Genomic DNA, 21,658 nt, shown 5'->3' with positions numbered 1-21,658 from the left:
GCACATTGCTGTCATCTAACACTGGCTGGTTTCAGGCTAACCTTTCCCAGTCATGAGCTTATGTGTACTTGGAAGACCTAGCTGAACCATGTCTTCCGCTTTCCTTCATGGACTGTTGTTTAAGGTAGCAAAGTTGTCTGGTTAAGCTGTGCACTTCCTAAGGCAGGATAGGTGAAAACTATCATTTTGTAGAAGCTGCAGTATTGATGAGCTGCACTTAACTCAGCAGGAGCCTGTATGATCTTCACTTGACAATAAACTAATACCTACAGAACTTGGGACTCTTTTTTAGCCTTCCAGGTTGAATCCTGGATGCTTTCTCTGATGTATACTTCTGCACTAGGGGAGGTGGTTGCCATCCAGAAAACTGAATACCAAACTCCTGAGGCTTACTTCATGTGGATCCAAGCTGCTCTGTCAATCCAGAGTCTTGGAAAATCTCCTGGGAGAATGAAGGAGGGAGTAGATGACATCAGCTGGAAACTCCCCAACCTGTTTAGTGTCTCACATGCAGACTTCAAGTTTATGAAGTTCAGCTGAATTTTAAACTTGGATAAAGTGTACTTCTTGATAGATCTAGTGTCTGTTTCTGGGCAGGCTAACTAGTCAGCATGTTTGGACTGCGTAATGCTACAGCAGAGTACGCGGCTGCTTCCTTACCAGGTAGCAGCCTGCATAGTTGGCAGGGCTTATGCATTTCCAACACAGGCAGTTAGTTCCTGCTTGCCCTGCACTGTAAGATGCCAAAGATGTGCTCCTAGAATCATCTGATGTCATGTACCCATAAATTTGGGTGTCTTGAAAAACTTCTTACAAAGTCCATAGGAATGCATGAAGAGTTTGCCTGTAGGTGGTTATACAGCTGTGCGCACAGCCTAGTACTTAACTAGTAGGTCATGATCCTGACAGTTTGAATGTTGTACTGTTTCTGCTATAGGTTGTGATCCAGACCCTGCTAGATCTTCACCCAGCCTGCTTCAGCAGGTGACAAAGCTCTAAGAGTGGCCTGAGAAGGTGAGGGACAGAGGCTGAGGCTCTTTGCTCCTGACTTCCTCGAGTTTCAAAGCTTTTTCTAAGGTATTCGTGGATACTCTTTAAGACTTGGATGTCGACAGACCTGTCCTCCATTCTGTCTGCCTGGGTGCCAGAAGCTGCTTCCCCTCCTTTCCACTGTTGGACTGCTCACATTCATGGCAGGCTGGCAGTACTGTGAGGAAGTAACAGGTGCTGTGACAAAAAGGCTTTTCTCTAAAGAGCTTTGTGAGCAGTAGGCACCTGCTGAGATTTGGATTGGTCTCATCGTTAACACAGCGGATGAGCAGCAACTTGGTGCACTAAAGATGGAGCTGATGGATGAGTCCCTGGCACTGAAGTCAGACTTTGTTACATAAAGTGTTTAATACTAGTCAGTATTTCAAATGCTTATAGGTATGATAGCTACACTGACAGGTAGAAGTGCAGATGGCTGCATATCACTTGCTGTTCTAGGCTCTACAGGACATACTTACCTTTCTGTGGTGAAAGCAGAGTAGAACAGATGGTGCAGTCTTGCTTCCCCAAGTCCCATGGAAGAAAGCCGGTGCCAGTTAACATGATGAGGAGGTGCTCTGCTGAAAGATTACAGCCTGAGACAACCTAGATTGCTAGGCCATCTGCTGTGACACTTCAAAGCCTACCTCTTTCTAGCAATAGCGTAAGACTTCAGCAAACTGATCCTGCTCACTGATAAATGGAGATTCAGCAGTCATAAGCATTGTTCCTTGTGCAGTCAGCTAGGTGGCTCCACCATTAAGAAGGACTAATAGTTAGCTTCTAACTTGGCCTTTAGCTGCTGAAAACTAGCCAAGTAGCAGGGCATGATGCCAGCTGTGATTGCCAGGGGAGGGTTCTGCCATGGCAGATGAGGCAGTGTTGCATGATGATGCTTCCAGTGTACGCATCCTCTGTGTGTCGCTCCCCCACCCCAAGCTAACAGTGCTCTGGTGAGTCTAGAAGTTTTACTTAACGTAGACCTGGTTGTTTCATCCAAGGCTAAGATCAGGTAAAACTACCACAGCCTTTAAGACCTGAGACATTCCGCAGGAATTCCAGCCTTCACAAACGTCTGCCCTGCTTAAAAGGTGCAAGACACGCTAGTATGATGCTGTTATCCCAACAGAATTGTTGAGAAGTCACTAACTTCATGGAAGTGGCTGGAAGTTTCATCTTTGGTCTTTCTTCCAGTTATTCTGGCACCTTGATGCAACCTTTTCATATTTTAAGTAGATTCCATGACATTTTTTAAGCTCTCTTTCGGAAGGTTTTTGCTACAAGCTTTTGAGATCTGTGCAGCCAGCTTAAGTTGTTTCTGCAAGTTAACTTGTTTCCACATTGGAAGATTAAAATTTGACTGGCTCTAGTTCTGGCACAACTTGTCTTATGCTAATGCTTATTGCACATGGGCAGTGATGAGCTGTTGTTTCCTTTTGGAAACAGGAGTAAACTTGTCTACAGCTACTGCAGCATCCCAGGGTTTGCTTTGCTCCTTACTCAGCTCAGCCAAATCCTTCTGTCTAGCTAACGGCAGATTTTATGAAGCCATCTCCTGTTCCTCATCTTACACAAGCAGAATAAGCAGAAGACATGGTAAGTCCAACAGAACTCCTTATCTGCTGAGTTGCTGTAGCATTGCTTTTTCCTGTTGTACACACTCCTGCTATGCTGAGTCTGACCCAGATGTTTGTGTATTTCAAGCTGTCTGCTGCATTTGTGAGCTGGCAAGCTGTGTCATGTTCATCCTGCTCTTTTGCCCTCTTGAGTGCCAGCCTAGTAATACTTGCTCACTTGCTAGTTAAATCTGAAATTTCTCATCTGTTGGCAACCATTTCTGAGCATTAGCTGGCAGAATGAATCTAACCTGTCAGGAGACAATAGTTTAGATCACCCCTTTCCCAAAATGTCTAGGCTAAAGCATTATTCTCACTAGGACAGTTCTCAAGGTGAAGAGCAGTACTGCCACCGTTCTGCAAACTGCAACAGGCAGAGAGGTCTATCTATAAAACCCAGTACTCCCATGATGGATTTCTGACCAAGACCAGTAGGACTTTATCCCTGTTCTTAGCCATTGTCAAAGACAGACCTTGGTAAACAGCTCTGTCTTGAAGCTCCTGTGTGTAATTCTGAACCCCTTAAGCAAAGGAGGACTTCGGTAGACAGGGACTACCCTTGTCCAGCTGCAACATAAACCACAATTGCTTAAGGAATACTGATGGATAAGGACGATCTTACCCAAACAGGATTGCTTTGCTAAGATTACACATTTCATATAGCCACTTAAAGACTGTGTGGAGCTGGGGCTAAGCAGTCTTTCTGAAACTAAACCACTTCTAGTTAATGTGCTGCTTAGCTGTAGTGATGTTTCTCTGTTTAGCAAGCAGAGGAACCTTTGTCCTTACAAGGGAAGCACCATGGATAAATCTGTTGTTGTGCTACTACTTAAAAACCCCACCCTGCCTCTCCTCTCTGAAAAGTGCAGCCATGGGTCTTCAGGACTTTCTCATACTGCTGTTGGATGTTCCTATATATTGTACAACTTGTCATGTGCTGTCAGCTCCTTCTGCTACAAAAGCAGAGCAGAGAACGCATGTGAAGTTGCTGTGATAATTATGCAAAATGGAGTAACCACTAGCTCTGTGGAGTAGTTAGCTTATATCAAAATGTGGGAATGTACCAGGCTGGCTATAAAGTTGGTTGTGTTTTGTTTGAGGTTTTTTTTTCCCCTTGCTGCTGAGTCAGTTTCAAGGAATTGCAGACTTCTGAAACCCCGGTATGTCTCTTCTGAAAATAGCCACTTGCTGGTTCTTTTAGCTTCTATCTTCCCTAGGCACTGGGTGACACTTGTAGAGTTGGGAGGGTGGGAATGAGGACCTCTCCAAGCAAAACAGTGTTCTCATTGGCCTCAAGACTCTAAAAGGGAGGTGTGCGTAGACACTGGTACTGGAGTGTATAGTCTGAGGTCCTGTAGTCTGGAAGGTAATGGATTGGATGGGAAGCCTCTGATACAAGTTTGCCCCCCTTACTGTGCAATGGACGTCTCCAGAAGCAAAGACTGACTGCATTCCAGTCAGCTGAACTGTTGCTACTTTGCCTGAAGCCTGCCCTGTAAGTAGGTCTCTTGATTTGCCTAGCTGCTTTGTTTTCAGAGTGAGTTGGTTCAGTCTTACCAAGAACTGTTGGTTCAGCAATACTTCTGCTCCCTCATGAATAGGAGCAAAGTTGTGCCATACTAAGGGAAGGTGTGCTAGTGCTTTCTCTTCAGTTTGTGGAAGAGCAGAACAACCTAATGCCCAAAGCCCAGACCGTAGAGGATTGCTCAGGTGTGCTGGAAAAGGGTGATCCTCGGAGCTGCTGAAATAAATAGCCCTTGCAATATATCAGTGAAGCTTGTTAGTGGCATCTTTGAGAATACTGTGCTTTACAGTAGATCTGTTGATTTGCTGTTTTTTCCTCTCCAATACAGGATCTCAGTCTACCCAATGGCACACCTGTGGACACTTCTAGTCCAGCCTCCTCCTCATCTCTCCTCAACAGGCTGCAGCTGGATGATGACTTGGATGGGGAAACTAGAGACCTCTTTGTTACGGTTGATGACCCCAAAAAACATGTGTGCACAATGGAGACATACATCACATACAGGGTTACGACAAAGGTACAAAGTGACATTCTCCTTTCCTTCTACTTTTTTTTTCTTTGGGAAGTGTTTTTTAGGGCATGTTCTGGATGTCTGTGCCTTGCATTGTATTTCTTAAGGACAAGAACTTAGTGTCTTTCAGTACCTTGTGAATGTGTTGAAGGTGTGACTCCTTTTAGCAGAAATGTTTCTGCTTCAATTTGTGAAACTAGACAACACTTTAAATGTGTCAGATACTTTTTTCTCTGACTTTTAAACAGAACTGTTTGTAAACTTGCAGGGCCAGTTTCCTTCATTAACTTGAAAATTTGTTCATACAAAGTAATGTGACACCCATTTGGTTTGAGTTACCTCCCCTGAAGGGGAATGTGCGTTGCTGATTCACTGTTATGTCATGCTTTGTCTATCTGTTATGAAATGCTTTAAGCTTGTTGCTTTGTTTACCACATTTCCTTTATCAGCCACTTAAATAAACCATAACCTTGATCCTCAACTGTAAACCAGCCTCTGTGAAGTTGGTACAGAAGGCTGTATAGCTGCTCTAAAACTTAAGTAGCCTAAGAATGCTACTGCCTACCAAAAGAAATATGCTAGAGATTTTTTCAGCATGTGTTGTAGTTCAATCATTAATGCAATCTAATTACACTAATAAGAAAAGTGATCTGAAAAGTCCACTGTACTCCCAGGTGGAACATTGCTTTCTGTTAAATAGCTCATTCTCATGAACATCAGCTCCTAGAGGTTGGTATCTGTTTTGGGCACTTGTAGTTACTTAAGGCAAAAAGTGTTCACTAAGTTCGCTAGGAGTATACTTCATCCACTTGTCCAAAAAGATTAACGTTCCTCTGGCCTACCTAGATGGCACTATATACTGGAGAGGGTATTTTCCATTAAAATAAGGATGCCTTTACAGGCCACAGGTAACTTTTTTTCAGAATGTCTACTCCAAAATTCCCCTTTCAGGCTGCATGGGAGAAAATATGGTTTCTCTGAAATAGTAGTTACCTCTTAACTCCACACTTAATGTGGGCCTGTCATTCTTTTGTTGCTCTAAGTGTCTAAATCTCGCCAAAAAAAAAGCTGTATCTTAACTACAAGAGAATGCTGAGGGGTACTGTAGGAAGCTTTTCTACTTGGAGCAGCCTAACCTTCAGCTGTTGCGTGATCCGAAGGCATAAGAAGCAGAAAATGAGGCACAACTTTGCCCAGGCAAATAGCTAAATTTGGCTAAAGTTTTTCCTCTCTTAAGACCTGTGCAGTGGTACCCTAATAACATTTCTCTGGTTGGAAACCTGTGCTCATACAGGGGTTCCCTCCCTTCTTAAAGCAGATATCAAGAACATGTGTGATGTATTTACTGTAATTGGATCAGATGTAGTACCCAACAGTGTCTTTTTTTTAAATAAAAAAAACTTATCCTGTACTACTTATTTTGTGCATCTACCTACCTGTGTGTTAATACTTGTTTTGTTTGGGATCTCGCTGTAGCACAGTGTTACAGTACCATTGTGAGACAATGCGTAATTTCTTATGATCAGTCACCATGAAAGTCTTGCCTACTTTGATTTGTGATTCTTGTAAACTTCTGGCTAACCTCTAGGGTCTGTACCTCTAGCACTACCTACTATTTTTTAAAAAAAGACTTAACAGTATTAATGGTCTGGCTCATCTTGCCATACAAATGAGGCCTCTTTGATGCCAAGCTAATTGCCCAATCAGACACTGTAGCCGAAAGCAGTAATTAAACATGGGGAAAAAGGAGGAGTAATCCCTAGACAGTGATGGGAATGAGTGTTGCTATCTGTACCTCCAGGTTGTAGGTCAAGGTTCTATAGCAGACCTTGTTCCTGTCAGCAATGTAAGGCCATGCCTTCCCACCAGCTCCCTTGCAGCCTTGCGTGAGTGGGGTTTGAGACCTGTGAAGGGCTGAAAGGGTCTCTGTGGTTTGTCTGGATGAGGAGGCAGGGGTGGCTGTGCTTTTTTTTTCTTTATCCACTGAAGAATACTTTGGGAACCTTGGAGGATTGGGTAAACATAGGTCCTAGAATGAGTTGTGCAGAATACTTCTTTGCTGCATCACTAGGAAGAGGGAGAATGTAATTGCTAGTGCTGTAATGTGCCCTTGTGGCTGTGACTGGACACCACCGTAGAGAGGAGTGTAACCTGACCGCAGTATTTTTGTTGTGTGTTTTTTTTCCTTTTTCCTTTAGAAAGGTCCTTCATTGTAACAGCAAAAAAGAGCCTTGCAGTATACCCTAGACTTATCATCTACTGATATCTTTGTCAGCAGGTGATGGTGGCAGCTGAGAAAGGGTCCAAAACAATAGCTTGCAGGGAAGCTGAGAAGAAAGCTTAGTTTACTTGGTCCTGCGGGTGCGCCTGCTTTCACAGCTTCCTAGTAAGAGTCAAGAAGCATTCCCCAGCATGTGTTCTGAATGAACACACTTAAAGAATATAATGGGAATCCCCAAAATAATGGGGACAGTGATTCAGGCCTCTTTTGACTTTTTCATATCCTGTTTTATTTCTTGCTAACAGCAGTTTTCTTATATGGGAGGCTAGTGAAACCAGAAAGGTGGGTGAAACTTGTTCTGGAACTTAATTGGTCTTGTCTGTGATGTTGAGGTGTCTCAGATGTCCTTGATAAAATTTATGCTTTTTATATAGACTGAAGGGATTTTATTGAGCAGATCTTTCTGAGGGAGGGGGAAAATAAAGCTTATGTACTCATCTGTCTGGGGGGAAAGATACTTCTAACTTTGCTTTTGTTGTACCTTCTGGGGTAGTGGAGCCTTCTGTGCTTTTCCTGTGGAGGTCTGAGCAGCTGTGTGCCATTCCTCAAAGTCATGCAATTTTGAGGGGAGAGGATTTCAAACCAGTCAATACTGAAGTGGAGGTCTTGTTTTCTTTCCCCTGCTTCCAGTGCATGCATGGATTACCTGAGCATGTGAAAACAGTTTGATCCCTAGAGAGGAGCAAGTGTAAGTGCTATGATCTGTTTTTTGAACCAGTCTGTACTGTTTGAGGCAAGTGAAACTGAGCTGCTAAGAATGCCAACCTTACACCCTCCCCGCGCCCCCCCCCCAATCTGCCATTCTCCTGTTACTCTAGTTGAAGACTTTGCCCCAAACTGAAATAGTTACATGGAGGGGAATCTACAATCAGGTATAGTAAGAGACTAGAACTAGGGCACAAAAATACTTTCACATGGTCATCACAGGTTAGCTTTAGCCTGGCTGCTGACTCCTTTCAAGAAAGATACAAGAGCCTTAGGCAAGACCAAGGCTTGGTGATGGCCTTAATATTGCATCAAGCCAAAACTATTCCAGCAATAGACGTAGAAGTGTCTGTGGTCCTGCCTGTTTTCCAGCAAGTAAAACAGCCCAGAACACTGCAGTGCTGACTTGCTGGAACTGTGCTGGAGTATTCAGTAAATCCTTGGAATTGTCTTGCCTGTTAATTTTGGGAGGTTGAGATCTGCCACTTAAATTTCTCAGCTTCTTTTGGGAGAGACACATGTCCTTGTAAGATGAGACTTACGGATCCTCCTAAGAAAGTAGGAGGAATGTAGCTGTGTCAAAAACAGATACATGTCACTTGCCATCCTTGGACAGTGGCGAGATCCCTTCCCTTTGTGTGCAGTCTGGAAAAAATAACTTGTGCTAAGTTAATGAACAGCTTGATCTGAGATCCAAATTCTTTCAGCATTAGTGAGGGGTCATTAAAACTTTGAAGGGCCCTTATGCTCTGTCTACATTGCCTTTGAAAAGTTTCTTTGCTGTCTAGATTGACAGGCTGTACAGCAAACACTGAAATGCTGATGACTGTGATGTGTTTTCTGCTCCCTCTTAAGGAACAAAACCTTGTATATAGAAAACTTTGCCAATCTTCTAATGTTTGTGCACTGGGACTTACCCTGCTTTCTTATTTCTAGACTAAATAATACCTATACAGCTTAACTGTTAGCAGAATACTGGTTAATAAGGCTGTCATTGCTAATAGATAGGAAACTGCTTTAATCCTCCTGCTACAGGGTAAGACACTGTAGTGTGTATACATCCTGAATGCCCTCATTCACTCACGGTCTGATCTCTTTTAAGAGGCCTTTGCCCAGTGACAGCCAGTTCACAAAAAGCTCTCCCTACTACTAAATCATCACTTTTTTTTTAATTTCAGGTTGTCTCCTGCAAGGCTGAGCTATAGTTAGCCTATTAGCAGAACAAAGCAGTTAGCCTTCACCAGCCAGTGACACTATCTACATGTGTGTGAATTATGTTCTAGTGTAACACTGTTCAGTCTCTGACTCAAAACAAGTGAAAATGGTTCATACAAATTTTCAGAATTTTCATTTATAGTGTGGTACTCAAACATGTTTAATAAGCTGGTTTTAACTCTGGGGTGTAGCTGAATAAAGCATGAATCTGCAGTGGTTGTCTAGGTCTTGGTGGTCCCTCGTCTACAAACACAACTGCTCTGTTGGTGGGCATTCATTATGTTAGTTCATGGACTAACATGTATCTCTCTTACCATAGCTAGTGGGTCAAAGCGGGGAGGTGAGCTTGATTTCTTCTTTTATGTCTTTGCATGTATTCCTTTTCTAGAAACCAAAATTTCATAGGTAATATCACATTATCATGCTGTTCATAGTATACTAGAGCCACTGTTCCGTTAGTGTGTTAAGGCTGCTGGCTTCCCCTAGAAAGAGATTTCTGGCATAGAACTTGTACAGGATCCTCACTGGGGATCAGTGGGAGTAACATGCAGTAACTGAAGAGCTGGAGCCATTCAGAGAGCAAGTGGAGAGGTGGATGGCATTTAAAGGCTGCTACTTGTCTCTCTCCAAATATGTGGCCATTGCTCTCGGTCTGGAAGTAAATACGTAACGTCTGCTGGAATTTAGCAGGCAGTTGTGGTGGCTAGGAGCAGCAAGGCAACCTAGCACTGGACTCTGTGTCAGTTCAAAGCTAGGAGAGCTGATGTGTTCCCCAGAATGCAGTGGTCTTGATGTGTAGGTGTAGACAGGTAGTGTGCTGGTGCTGTAGCATCAGCTTCATTGCAAGATAGTCTTGATGCTGCAAGTAACTAAGTATAGCTCTTTATACTTCTCTGTGTACTTTTCTTTGGGACATAATGAGGGCCATCTACCTTCCTATCAGGGCTATGGCTATCACAATTCCAGGATCTTTAGCAGAGACTCCTAGCTGGTACACGGTTTCAGTAGTGCTTTTAGGCAGTTGCAGTATGTGCTGTGCAAACAGACCCATGCAGTCAGCTTTACAGGCTATGGACTGTTTGACAACTGGATAAAATGTTTGCCAGCGGTTTCTCTGCATGCTTACCTTCTGTCTCAAGCTTGCAGTGGCAAGTTCAACTCCTTGCCCTAAAGAATGAAAACTATGAATATCTAACAATGTACTGATATCTCTAATCAGGCATGCATAAACTTACAAACTTGTTTCGTCCTCTCAGAAATCAACAAAAACAGTCCTTTGGCAAACTCAGCAATGTCTTATGTTCTAATCTTTTATCCTTGAAGGAGTGTAGTAAGTATGTTGCTTCTAGAATACTGGGCAGTGGTGAAACATTTTTTTTTTTCACCCAGGGTTAATGGAAATAAACAAGTCATTAAGTATCTTTGCTTTTAGTTCTTGATAGCTAAAATAGTCTTGTCTTTGGAATGAAGATTTCATGCAGTCTTCCCTGCAGACTTTTAACTGTCGAGAAACACTTGGTGCGTAGTACTCTCTTCTCCACAGGCCTCTCCTGTAAAGTTTATCTGAGCAGAACATGTAATGAAGTACAAATAGATATTGAGAACGTGTCAGCTCCGAGTGATTATTTCCTTACTGCTGGCTTTCCCACTGCTTGAAAGGCCAGAGGATCTTTCTCTTATGCTGACTGCAAACACCATTTTGGGGATGGATTCCCTGTGCAAGGCTTCTCTGGCCTTGCCCTTGCCAGTGACTGTTGTACTGCATTTGCTGCTAAGTTCTGAAGTGAGAAGTTTCGGTGCATGCTAAGTATATCCTGTTCTTCTTTTCCAGACCACGCGAGCAGAGTTTGATTTGCCAGAGTATTCTGTCCGCCGGCGGTACCAAGACTTTGACTGGTTGAGAAACAAGCTGGAAGAATCTCAGCCAACACATCTCATTCCTGTAGGTAGTAAGCAAGAATCTGCTATTAATGAGTCCTGTATATGTCTTCCAGGGGTGATATTTTGGTGATTATGTCTGTCTAGATTTAAATACAATACTCATTCTTTTCTAGTGGAGTGGGAAGAGCTTCCCATTCTTCACTCATTATGAAGCTTAGACTTTTCTTGGGTGGCACACGTGAGAGGTGAGCTTTGACAGCCTCCTGTAGGGCATTATGCACAGTGACTACATTTGTTGTGACATAAATGGAACACGCTTAATCTGTTTGCTCAATTATTACATCTAGATTTTCAAGTATCTAAGGCTTATGAAAAGCCACACAGGTACTTTAAGTCCCAGTCTCAGACAGGTTTCAAGATGACCTTTTGAGCTGGTTTCAGAGAGTATTTTAAAGCTATTTGTGCTAACATTTAATAGCAGACTTAAAAATCTCCGTGAGAGTAGCTAAACTGCTGCACCCCTTGTTGCTGAAGCTGGCAATGAGACTACCTTAAGTGATATGAAGAGTTGATACTGATCTTCAGCAGTCTGCTTTTTATGTTGTAGAAGATGTGAAAGGGTAGGAAGCCTGTGAGATCACCACAATCAGCTTTTTCAAACAAAGAAATACAAAAAGGCCTCTAGGAGTTGAATTGTTGGGAGACAGCAACACTGTTAGTGTACCTTAGCTTGCCTGTCTGTGTTGGTGGGGAAGTTTCTCTGTTTTGCTTCCTTTAGCAAGGGCTAGACTATGTGAGAAGTATTCAGTTAGGCTGTGCCAGGGTAGAGAGCTGTTTAAGTCCTTAATTACTCTGGGACTTGCCTCTAAGTGGAATAATGGCTCAGTCTCTCAAAGATAAGAAATACTTCACAAAATCATGTGACGCTGCTAACTGGCAGCAAATGTTTACTGAAGGGTAGGGAAAAAAGTGAGGGTGAGCTTGCTTGGGTAAGGTGGAGACATGAGATTAATGTGCTAGCTGCCCAGACCTCTTTTTCTTCTTCCCTATTCTCTGAATAGCTGGAACTATCAAAGTTAAGCTCCTACAGATTCTTGAGTGTGCTAACAGGCTGCCAGTCCTGCCAGAAGGCTGCAAGGGAATAAATAATGGTCTAGTAGCAGAAGGTGAGTCACAGCCAGGGAATCAAACTGCTTTTGCTGTGACCTGGAATTTGTTGCACACAGAATGGCAAATTTGGCATAAGTGGCTCTAATACCAGACATGAAATCAGCTGAAGAACAAGATAATCTCTTAAGTGCTTCTCTTCTAGAAAACCAGGAAGCGTAAGGATGTGCTGCTGTCTTCTGTCTGTCTATGCGCAAGTTAGCAGTTACAGAATCTCCTATTAATCTCCATGCAGTGGTATGGCAAGGAGATTGCAGAAAGCTTTATGTATTTATTGCCTAGAAGTAGGTGGGGAATAGAAGCAAAAGGCCGTTCTAGGTGCACTGTGACTCAGGTGTATTCTGAGAGGATGTTTCAAGCCAATTGGAGGGTATCTGTATTTGTAACTGGAGATACTGCAATCCCTGGAGGCCTTCAGTCTAACAAAATACAGAAAGGGGGTTGTCTTCCTAATCTTGGTATAGTGACTCTGCCTAAAATCTTACTGTAACAGATGATGTGTCGTCTTAGTGCAGTGAGTCACGATGGCCTACACTTAGGAGCCCAGACTAAGCTGAATTCCTTTTCATGTCTTTATTTTTTTAAATAATCTGTTTAAACTAATCTGTTCTTTCAAACAGTAAAAATGCGTTCACATCTGTCTCTAGATGACAAAGGTAATGTTAACATGGTCAAGGATCTTGTCTTTGGATAGTGATGTTTGGATACTTGAAGCCATTTCTGACTGCTGTGAGTTCTGCTCGTGTATCACAGCAGGGAGAAGCAGACTACTAAGCTGGAGGACTCTAAGGTAGATAAATAACTCACAGTTAGAGCAGGGTATCAGTTGCTAGCTACTTACTACTTAGGATGGACCTCCAAAGGCCTACCTAAAATGTGAATGACTATAACTACTGCGATAGCTAAACCCAGGTTAAATGGCAGAAATATCTGTAATAGAGGTGCATCCTTCTGTGGGTCTCAAATGCTTAAACTTGATTACCGAGTGCCAGTTTGCATCTGTGTGGCTGAACTAGGGCTCTTTTAACTATTTTGCCATCTTGTCCTTTTCCCTCTGCATGTGGTGCTGAGGTAGTGACTTCCTAAAGTATAGAGTCGCAGCTAAAGTTTACAAAGCAAGGGAAGAGTTTCTTCCTCTCTGAAGACTACTGCACTAAATGTCATTCTTCTGAAGTCTAGAGTGTACGTTATACTGGTTTAACCAGAATGACTGATCTTAATGCTAATTACTTTTTATTACTAATTACAATTACTTTTGTCACAGTTTTCAGGTGACACAATCTTTGCATAGGAGAGCTCGATTCCTGAATGGGGTGAAAATGGCTGTCACTGCTAGCTTGAGAGTGAGCAGATTATCTGTCTGGGTGGACCATTTCGCAAGAATAAAAAGCAAAACACAATTTCAAAACTGATACTCATTTTGGAGTCCATGTTGTCTGGAGAGAACAAAAGCTGATCTAGTGGCAGAGCCAAGGCTAAACATGCTGAGGCTTAAGTAGTTATCTTCCATCTGAAGCTGTACTTTGAGGTCTGGAGACTTAAGTGTAGCAGGAAGAGCTGCAGAAGTAGCGAGTCTGGAGGCAGATGGGGTTACATGTTAAACTGAACTCAAGAAATGGACTGGTAGAGTCAAAATAGGAATAAGACTAAAGAGTAGATATGTTGGCAGAGCTTTGTTGCTTACACAAACATGCTCAGGAATGTCAGCTGTGATAGATGACTGAGTGTGCAAGTGCCTCAGGAAGGCTTCAGCGTGGACTACTCAACCGTTTGCTGTGTTGAATCTGCTATTTGTCTTTGCTCAGTGTGGTGCTATTACTAAGACTATCAGCCCTCCACAGAAAGACCCTGCTCAAGAGCTCTAAATTGTTTAGAAGTGGGGTGGGAGTAAGTAGAATTGTCAAATTTTGAGTTTTCTTGGACTGAGCAGCCTTGCTTCAACATCAGTGTGCGTGTGCATTGCTGTAGTGAATAGTGTGCAGCTTTGCTGTCACCTCCTCTAGCTGGTGCTTGAACATGAATAGTGGTAGGGAGAAACACCCTAAGCTATGGTAGAAGTACTTAGTGTATCTGGGCTGTGCTAGTGTGGCTCTCAGCTGAAGCCACTCAGTAAAATTGCTAGCATTAAGCCAGACCAGCTAAAGAGTAATTCCGAGCAGGGATCTGCATCCTTATCTGGTGTATTTTTCCTGTTAGCAAACAACACTTCAGTTCCTGTTTAAGACTGGAGTTTGATTGCTTTTTTGTTTCCAAGTAGCAGAAGCAAGTTTTTGGTCTTTTGAATCTTGTGTATTTTGCTTGTCTCTGACAGCCTCTTCCTGAGAAGTTTGTGGTGAAAGGTGTTGTCGATCGCTTTTCTGAAGAGTTCGTGGAGACTAGGAGGAAAGCATTAGACAAATTCTTGAAGAGAATAACTGATCACCCGGTGCTTTCTTTTAACGAGCACTTCAATGTGTTTCTCACAGCCAAGGTAAGCCAGTAATTTCCAGACACATTTGACAGGGACAAGACATATGCACCTTTGCAGCACCTCTTGAAATGAAGGTAAAAAGGCATTAATTAAACTACATGTCAGAACTTCCCCTAAAATGTCAGAGTTATTGGGGACCCCGAATGTTCTGTGGGATAGACACCCCTGTGTGTGACAAGCATATGGGTTCCCTTTGCTTGGAGTGGTGGTCTGCAGATTTTACAGATTGTTCTCCATACCTGCTTGTTTTGTGTTCTGGTGTCCAGAATATACTCTTCTGATGCCAGAGAGGTTCAGATAAAAAAACTGTGGACTTTGTAAACTCTTCCTGTGGGGGAGGAAGATGGATATCTCTCGCACAAAATCTTACAAATGTCTTGACTTTTTTCTTGTCTGTACCTTCTATACTGCTTGCATTTGTTGTCTTCAAAACAAAGCATGAAAATCTAATTCTCGTTTATTCTTGGTCAGCAAATTCATGCTCTTCTCCTGTGTGATTCATCCAGCAATTTTCTTTGGCTGTCTTTTAAACTGCATTTTAAATAAGACTAGGAGGACCTACAGTCATGCTTGGGTTTGACCTGATATGTGAGGAGAGCTGTAAAAGCACGTTTTTCCAATGTCACGTTATGCTAGCTCACTCAAATGTGACAGTAAATTTGAGCTCTCATCAGGCTTATGCTGTGCTTGCTGGTAACGTGAGACTTAATCTCCAGTTCCCTTTTATTTCCCCTCTGTGTTGAACTTAACTGCTGAAATAAGTCGGAAATGCAGAATTTGTTTAGCACCTTGATAGTTAAATGTCAGATAGCTTTGTTCTTTTCAGCTGTCCAAGCATGATGTAACTTTCTTAGCTGCTTGTCTTCTCCCACCTCTGTAAAATGAATGGTAAGGGCCTCAGCATCCTCAGCTCTGGCAGGGCTTGCCTTGAGAATAGAGAGCAATCCAGGAAGGCTGAGGAGAAAATGGACATGTTCTTCATTTCTCTCTAGTTGGAACTTGCTGTATTGCAGCAGTGAGGTGCCAGTTCAGTGCGTTAGGACTTCAGAATGTAGCTACAGAAAGTCATGAGACCACCTCCTGGCTGAAAAGAGAAACCAGCCTTTCTCAAAGTTCCCTGTTTGGACCAGTAATAGACCAGAATGCTTGTAAGAGCAAGTGAGTAATTTTGAGTTAAAGGGTCTTTTTCTGATGCCTGCTTGCAGGTAGCACTTAGGACAGGCAGAAGGCAAGAGTCAAGGAACCACTGCATCTAAATGCAAACGATTAAAATTATAGTAGCTGCTAAGATGTCAGGTTCTCTTTAATCAGATTTATGTATGAGTACTTGGACTACACTTGACTTGTAAGTACTTGGAAAGAATATCATAGTACGTGTTTTGAAGATGGCTGTTGTGTTGGTTTTTTTTAAAGAATGCTTAAGCTTTTGGTCTAGTCTGTAATACTATGTCTAGGTTGTGGACCTCTTCAGGTCTGCTTGGTTGGAACACATCTATTCCTCGGGCTGTATAGGATAACCTAGTTACAGCTCTTGAGCCTGCTTTGAGATGTTGAATAGTGACCCCTGCTGGAAGGAGTAAACTATGAAAGGGACGACATTTTGGCTAACTAAACCGAGGTTTTTTCTGATGTGCTGTCAGGGTGAAACCCCCTGAAGATTGTAGGTAAACGACCTTGTTAACATAGGTTGTATGAACGTTGACTTATGTAAACGTTTAAAGTGTTGGTGAGGAAGTTTAAGCTTCTGTGCAGGCAACACAGCTGCACCTGACCCAGCCTGAGCTGCAGTCTGTCTTGCAAAGAAGCTGTCTCCCCAGGCCACACTTCCTCTGTATACATTCTTCCTCTGCCTCCCGTTTGACCACACAACTGGTGTGAGAAGGTTGCTGACCAAATAGGCATGCAGTTTGTAGCTCTTGTACTAGTTCATCAGGGGCAGCTGGTGCATTTGCATAATACTGGTATTGTGGGCTATGACTTAAAAGTATGTGTGGATGAATGGCATGAACAATATTGGTGGAAACAGATCTGTTAATATCACTACTTCCCTGGTGACAGTACAGGAACATGGGAAAGTCTGGCCATGTGCAAAAGTGGGTCACTTTCTTACTTACAATGTACTTCTACCATTCTCCTGGATAGCCTGTTTCCATCTAGAGGTACTCTTGAAACTGTGCTCAGCTATAGAACCTTGTACAAAGTGAAGTTTTGTCCAAGGCTACGGGTAACTTCTGGCCTTCACATGATGTGGTCTTGACTAGAAAGTATTCTTCATTGTATTATTCTTGCATCATGCAAGTGAAATGTTTTTAAACTTTTTTTAACTTCCTAGGATCTTAATGCCTACAAAAAGCAAGGAATGGCATTGCTGTCGAAGGTGGGGGAGTCTGTCAAATATGTCACAGGAGGCTACAAATTAAGAAGTCGGCCACTGGAGTTTGCAGCCATTGGGGAGTATCTAGATACATTCTCTCTAAAGCTTGGTACCATTGATAGAATAGCACAACGGATTATCAAGGAACAGTTGGGTAAGGACACAAGGTGCTCTGTCTCAGTACTTCAGTCTGAGTGCTCTGTATTTTGTTGTGGTTGATAGCATGACCAAGACAACTTGCATCAGTGATTCTGGCCTGTAATGAGCCACATGCTGAGCAAAATCTAATGCCTCTTGCAGATTTAAAATGGGCCCAAAGCCTAACATGGTATTTTATCTTAGCTGAACTCTCAAAAATTTTTTTGAAGTTACTTTTGTTATACCAGTTTTCTTAGTAGCTATTTTTGGACAAACTTCTGGGAACATCTGTAGATCCCATCTGGAGGAGTACAGCTGAAATTCCTGGACACAGCAAACCTTTACAGACCTGTCTTAGTAGAGCTAACTTTTATATAATTTTTTTTAAAAAAAGACTTTGGCTACTGCACAGATGGAAGCATCTTTGTATTGGAAGCTTGTAGGAATGGTGAGTTTAGTAGGAAGCAACTTGGACTTGTCACCTGTACAGCCATAGAGACCTGACTGTTAAGCCTTGTGTTGCATTAGAATCTTGACTCTTGGGGAAGTTAATGTTTACTAACTTGGTGCATAGTTTCTCATGTTTAATATTTACATATCCTTGTGCCTCACTTGTACTCTGTTAAACTACTTTACCATCTACCTCTTGCAGAATACTTGGTGGAACTACGAGAATATGGACCTGTTTATTCAACCTGGGGAGGTCTGGAGGTTGAGCTATCGGAGCCACTGGAAGGGGTGTCTGCCTGTATTGGAAACTGCTGCACGGCTCTTGAAGAACTCAGTGAAGACATGACAGAAGACTTCCTGCCTGTGCTTAGGGAATATATATTGTACTCGGAGTCGATGAAGGTAAAGAGAGCCCTGTAGCAGAAGACAGTATTGTATTTATGTGGAATGATGTATCAGTGAGTTCATTATTTCTAACAGCAAGAAGAGTTGATGGTGGGAGAAGGGGTAAGTAAATAATACATTCAGTAGGAGCATGTTGCCAAAACAAAACTAGTTATATTTAGTAGTGGGGTACTGCATGGGTAACATTATTTATCTGCTCTGCTTTTCAGTCAAGCTAAGGGGTCAGTAATGTATACAAAGTGTTGGAGAGTTGCTTCTTAATCAGAGTTGTGGGTGGTACTGTATAGGAGACATTTCTTGACTGCCTAGAATCTTCCATTTGAATTGTTAGAAAATCAGTTGTGGCTCAGCTCTTTACTACTCAGTCAGTGTCTGGCCCTGTAGAAAAGATAGTGTTGGCAGCTTCTCTCACTTGTGGATAGCAGAGTTGGGTGGCAGCTTCTAGAACGCTGTGTCCAAACCCTGTGTTCTGAGTTGAGAGGCAATTTTCACAAATGTAGCAAGGGGAATTTTTTTTTAAGCTAAAAAGCAAGGGTTTCTTCAGCTGAAGAGGTACTTCAGGCAGTTAAACACCACTTACCACAGGGAGAGCAGCATTAAAGACTTTCAGCTAAACTACCTGTTGGCTTGGAGACTGCACTTAGTCTGCATTATCTGACAAGAGCCTTTTAGAATGGGGCTGTCTGCAAGCCAACAGGTCTTCTAGTTGCAAGTCTTTAATGCTGCTCTCCCTGTGGTAAGTGGTGTTTAACTGCCTGAAGTACCTCTTCAGCTGAAGAAACCTTTGCCTTTTAGCTTAACTTTTAGAGTGACTTGACTTTCTAGTGCCCTAAATGAGTCGCTTTTCCTGTCAGTTGTTCTGTGATAATGGACTGAATATACTCATTGTGTTGGTGCTTTGGAGTTGGTTAGATCTAGAAGCCAAGCTTGCAAAGTAGCAGTTAAAAGCAAATAATTGTTGCTTGAGTACAGATAGATGTTGCATTCAATATTCTTACAAGCCTCAGTCCATGGAAAAATATGATGTCCAGGTTGGACATCTCATTAGTTTTAGTCCCTGAAAATCAAGAATAAAAACTATTGCTAGCCAAGACAGACTGTTCCTGTTTTCCTTCCTTCCCAGTTGCCAAAACTGAAATCTCTCAGGTCATACTGGCGTAGTTCTAAGCACCATGCAGCTGTTTATCCACACACCCCCCCAGAGGCATGGGGAGGAGAATCAGAAAGGAATGTAAAACTCAAGGGTTGAGATAAAAACAATTTAATAATTGAAATAAAACCAGAAGAACAATAATAATAATATCAGTTATAATGAAAAGGAAGGCGAAGGGGAGAGGAATGAAAAGAAAGCAAGTGATGCACAGTACAACTGCTCACCACCCACTGATTGATGTCCAGCCAATCCCTGAGCAACAATTGCAGCCCCAGATAACACCCCCAGTTCATATAGCAAGGATGATGTCCCATGGTATGGAATATCCCTTTGGCTGGTTCAGGTCACCTGTCCTGGCTGTGTCCCCTCCCAGTTTGCTGTGCCACTCCAGCCCTCTTGCTGGCAGGGCCTGAGAAACTGAAGAGTCAGTGACTTAGTATTGACATCACCCAGCAACAGCCAAACCATCAGTGTGTTATCAACATTGTTCTCACACCAAATCCAAAGCAAGCACTGTACCAGCTACTAAGAAAAAAAATTAACTCTATCCCAGCTGAAACCAGCACACATACGAAGTGTAGTTTTCTTAGGCTAGAAAATACCAGACTGTTGCTATTTCACCAGCAAACAGCTACATAAGTATCTTCCCAGACTTCATAAATCAAAGCAAGTAACTGTAAAGGAGGCCACTCATGGAGTGCAGGAGGCTTTCTGCTGAAAGGGCCCTCGTCACTAGTAGTGCAGTCCTATTCATCAGCTGCTAGGAAGCCTGTTTGTGAAATTAAAGTCTGTTTCGGTTTTCAGAACAAAGCTTTTAGACAGGTTACTGGATGGAAGGTAAGTTTTTAGGTACTAGGGGTTCAGTGCAACCTGGATAGCTTTCTCCTCTGCACACTGTACCCCAGGTATAGGTGTGGGAACTTGATTTGTAGAGCAGTCTCTAGCTGGGTGAACGTCCCTCAGAGTAAAGAACTGCTGGGTTATGTTCACTGTTTTAGAGATAAATGTTCACTTTAGTGTCTTCAGGGGCACTGTGGTACCTGAGGGAGCCAGTCTGGAGAAACAGCGCTTATGGAGGCAAACCATAAGAAATACCACACAAAAGGTGGTACTTCTGGTTCAAACAAATACTGGCTGCCTGCAGGCTAGGCCCTGTCTCTGGATTAATTTGAAAGACTTGCACAGGTGAGGAGAGACAGGCATTGTGGCCTTGAGTTAAAATGCATGCTGGTAGTGCCTAGGAGAGGCCTTGTCTAAAACACAATCCATGTATGAGATGGCCAGGTGACATCTTGCATCAGATGATGCAGTCCCCAGCTGTGTGCTTGGACACTACTTTTAATGCATATTTAAAGCAAGCACCATATGAATAGCCAACTGTCTCTCTAAAGGCATGCAGTAAATAAGGACCATCTTGTGAGGTCCAGTCGTAGCAGGAAGCTATGTGGTGTGCAGATGGTATAGGATTGCAATCTAAGAGAGGAGAAGGACCTGCTTCACTGAAAACAAGCCAAGCCTTGCTTGTACAGGGACTAGTGGTTTGGTTCTGTCCCCAGATAACAGAGATGTGGTGTGTGAGTTTTTGCTGTTTGGTGTTGGTTTCTTCCAACTTTTTTTTTAATTCTTAATTTTTTTTTTTCCTCTAAGTGAGGCCTTAAGTAGCAGAAGTGTTGCATGTGCTGTGGTAAGTCCAGTGATACTTGGTACAGAGCTTTTCAGAGAGACTGCTAAAGCGTTAATGCATTGATCTAGAACTTGGAAGGGATTGTCTACAGGTGCCAGAGGAAACACTCCCTTTCACATATGGGAGAGCTGAAAGGGAAGGCAATATTTTTCTTGTAGCTATAGTAAATATTTAGTATTATATATATTTACATATTTGTAATATATAAAATATTTATAACTGTATATTTATATATAAACAACTATACATATTTAGTATTATATTAGTATAATACATATTTATGAATACATACTTATTTATAATACGTAATACAGGTCAGCTATTAATGGATGCTTAAAGCTGTATTCAGAAGCATGTTGTAAATGGTCCACAGTGGGTGGACTTGAGCACTTAAGGAGAAATAAGATACGTGCCCTTTGAATCTAGTCTGCCAATACCTGTTAATCATTGGCTACTCCTGGCACAGATCCAGTTTACTGGGCTAATCCGGGCTCCTAGAGGCTGAGTGTAATTGCTGGAGGCAGTTGTTGTTCTGAGAAGTTTCAGTTGACTGAAGTTCAAGACAGTACAAAATAGAAATACCTGTTAAGTCTCTCAGACTTTTGTTGCACTGGGTAACCTCCATCACTTGAGGGCTATTCCACATAGTTGCTTAGATTGCAAAAGGAATGGAAGTACTGTGGTTTTCCAAGTGAGCATGGCCAATGACATGCTTGCTTACATTCCTTTGGGGACAAAAGGGAGGGTTAAGCTGTTGAAAGTGAGTTTTTCAGTATAGCTCCTTTTTTTTTTTTTCCTAATCCAATAGCAGCTTTGTGGGTGGGGTGCCATTCCCATTTATCATGGACTGAGGTTGTAAGAATATTGATTGCAACATCTCCTATCTGTACTCGAGCAGCTGCACTGGTGACTTTCCCTTGGTTTAAGAGGGAGGAGGGGGGAGATGATGATTAGTAGATACAGGGTTTGTACATGTTTAATTAGGAAACAGATTGTGGCTCAACTGACTCTTAAGAGCTCTGAGAACTACTGTTTTTAATCAGGTGTTTCTGTA

The 21,658-nt window shown here is 42.5% G+C and overlaps 1 protein-coding gene across 1 annotated transcript in view; it reads left to right on the top strand.

The window, feature by feature from the left end:
• The window catches only part of SNX30 (sorting nexin family member 30), a 50,159-nt gene that overhangs the window by 15,277 nt on the left and 13,224 nt on the right, over positions 1-21,658 (top strand). The window contains exons 2-6 of the mRNA XM_040579845.1: positions 4,499-4,687; positions 10,714-10,824; positions 14,242-14,400; positions 16,733-16,928; positions 17,565-17,764. Coding sequence (XP_040435779.1) covers positions 4,499-4,687; positions 10,714-10,824; positions 14,242-14,400; positions 16,733-16,928; positions 17,565-17,764 — 855 coding nt within the window. The remainder of the gene's footprint in view (positions 1-4,498; positions 4,688-10,713; positions 10,825-14,241; positions 14,401-16,732; positions 16,929-17,564; positions 17,765-21,658) is intronic.

This window comes from Falco naumanni, chromosome Z, assembly GCF_017639655.2.
Source record: "Falco naumanni isolate bFalNau1 chromosome Z, bFalNau1.pat, whole genome shotgun sequence".
NCBI lineage: Eukaryota > Metazoa > Chordata > Aves > Falconiformes > Falconidae > Falco > Falco naumanni.
Note: the sequence above shows the minus strand (reverse complement) of the source record. Positions and strands in the feature narration are given on the sequence as shown.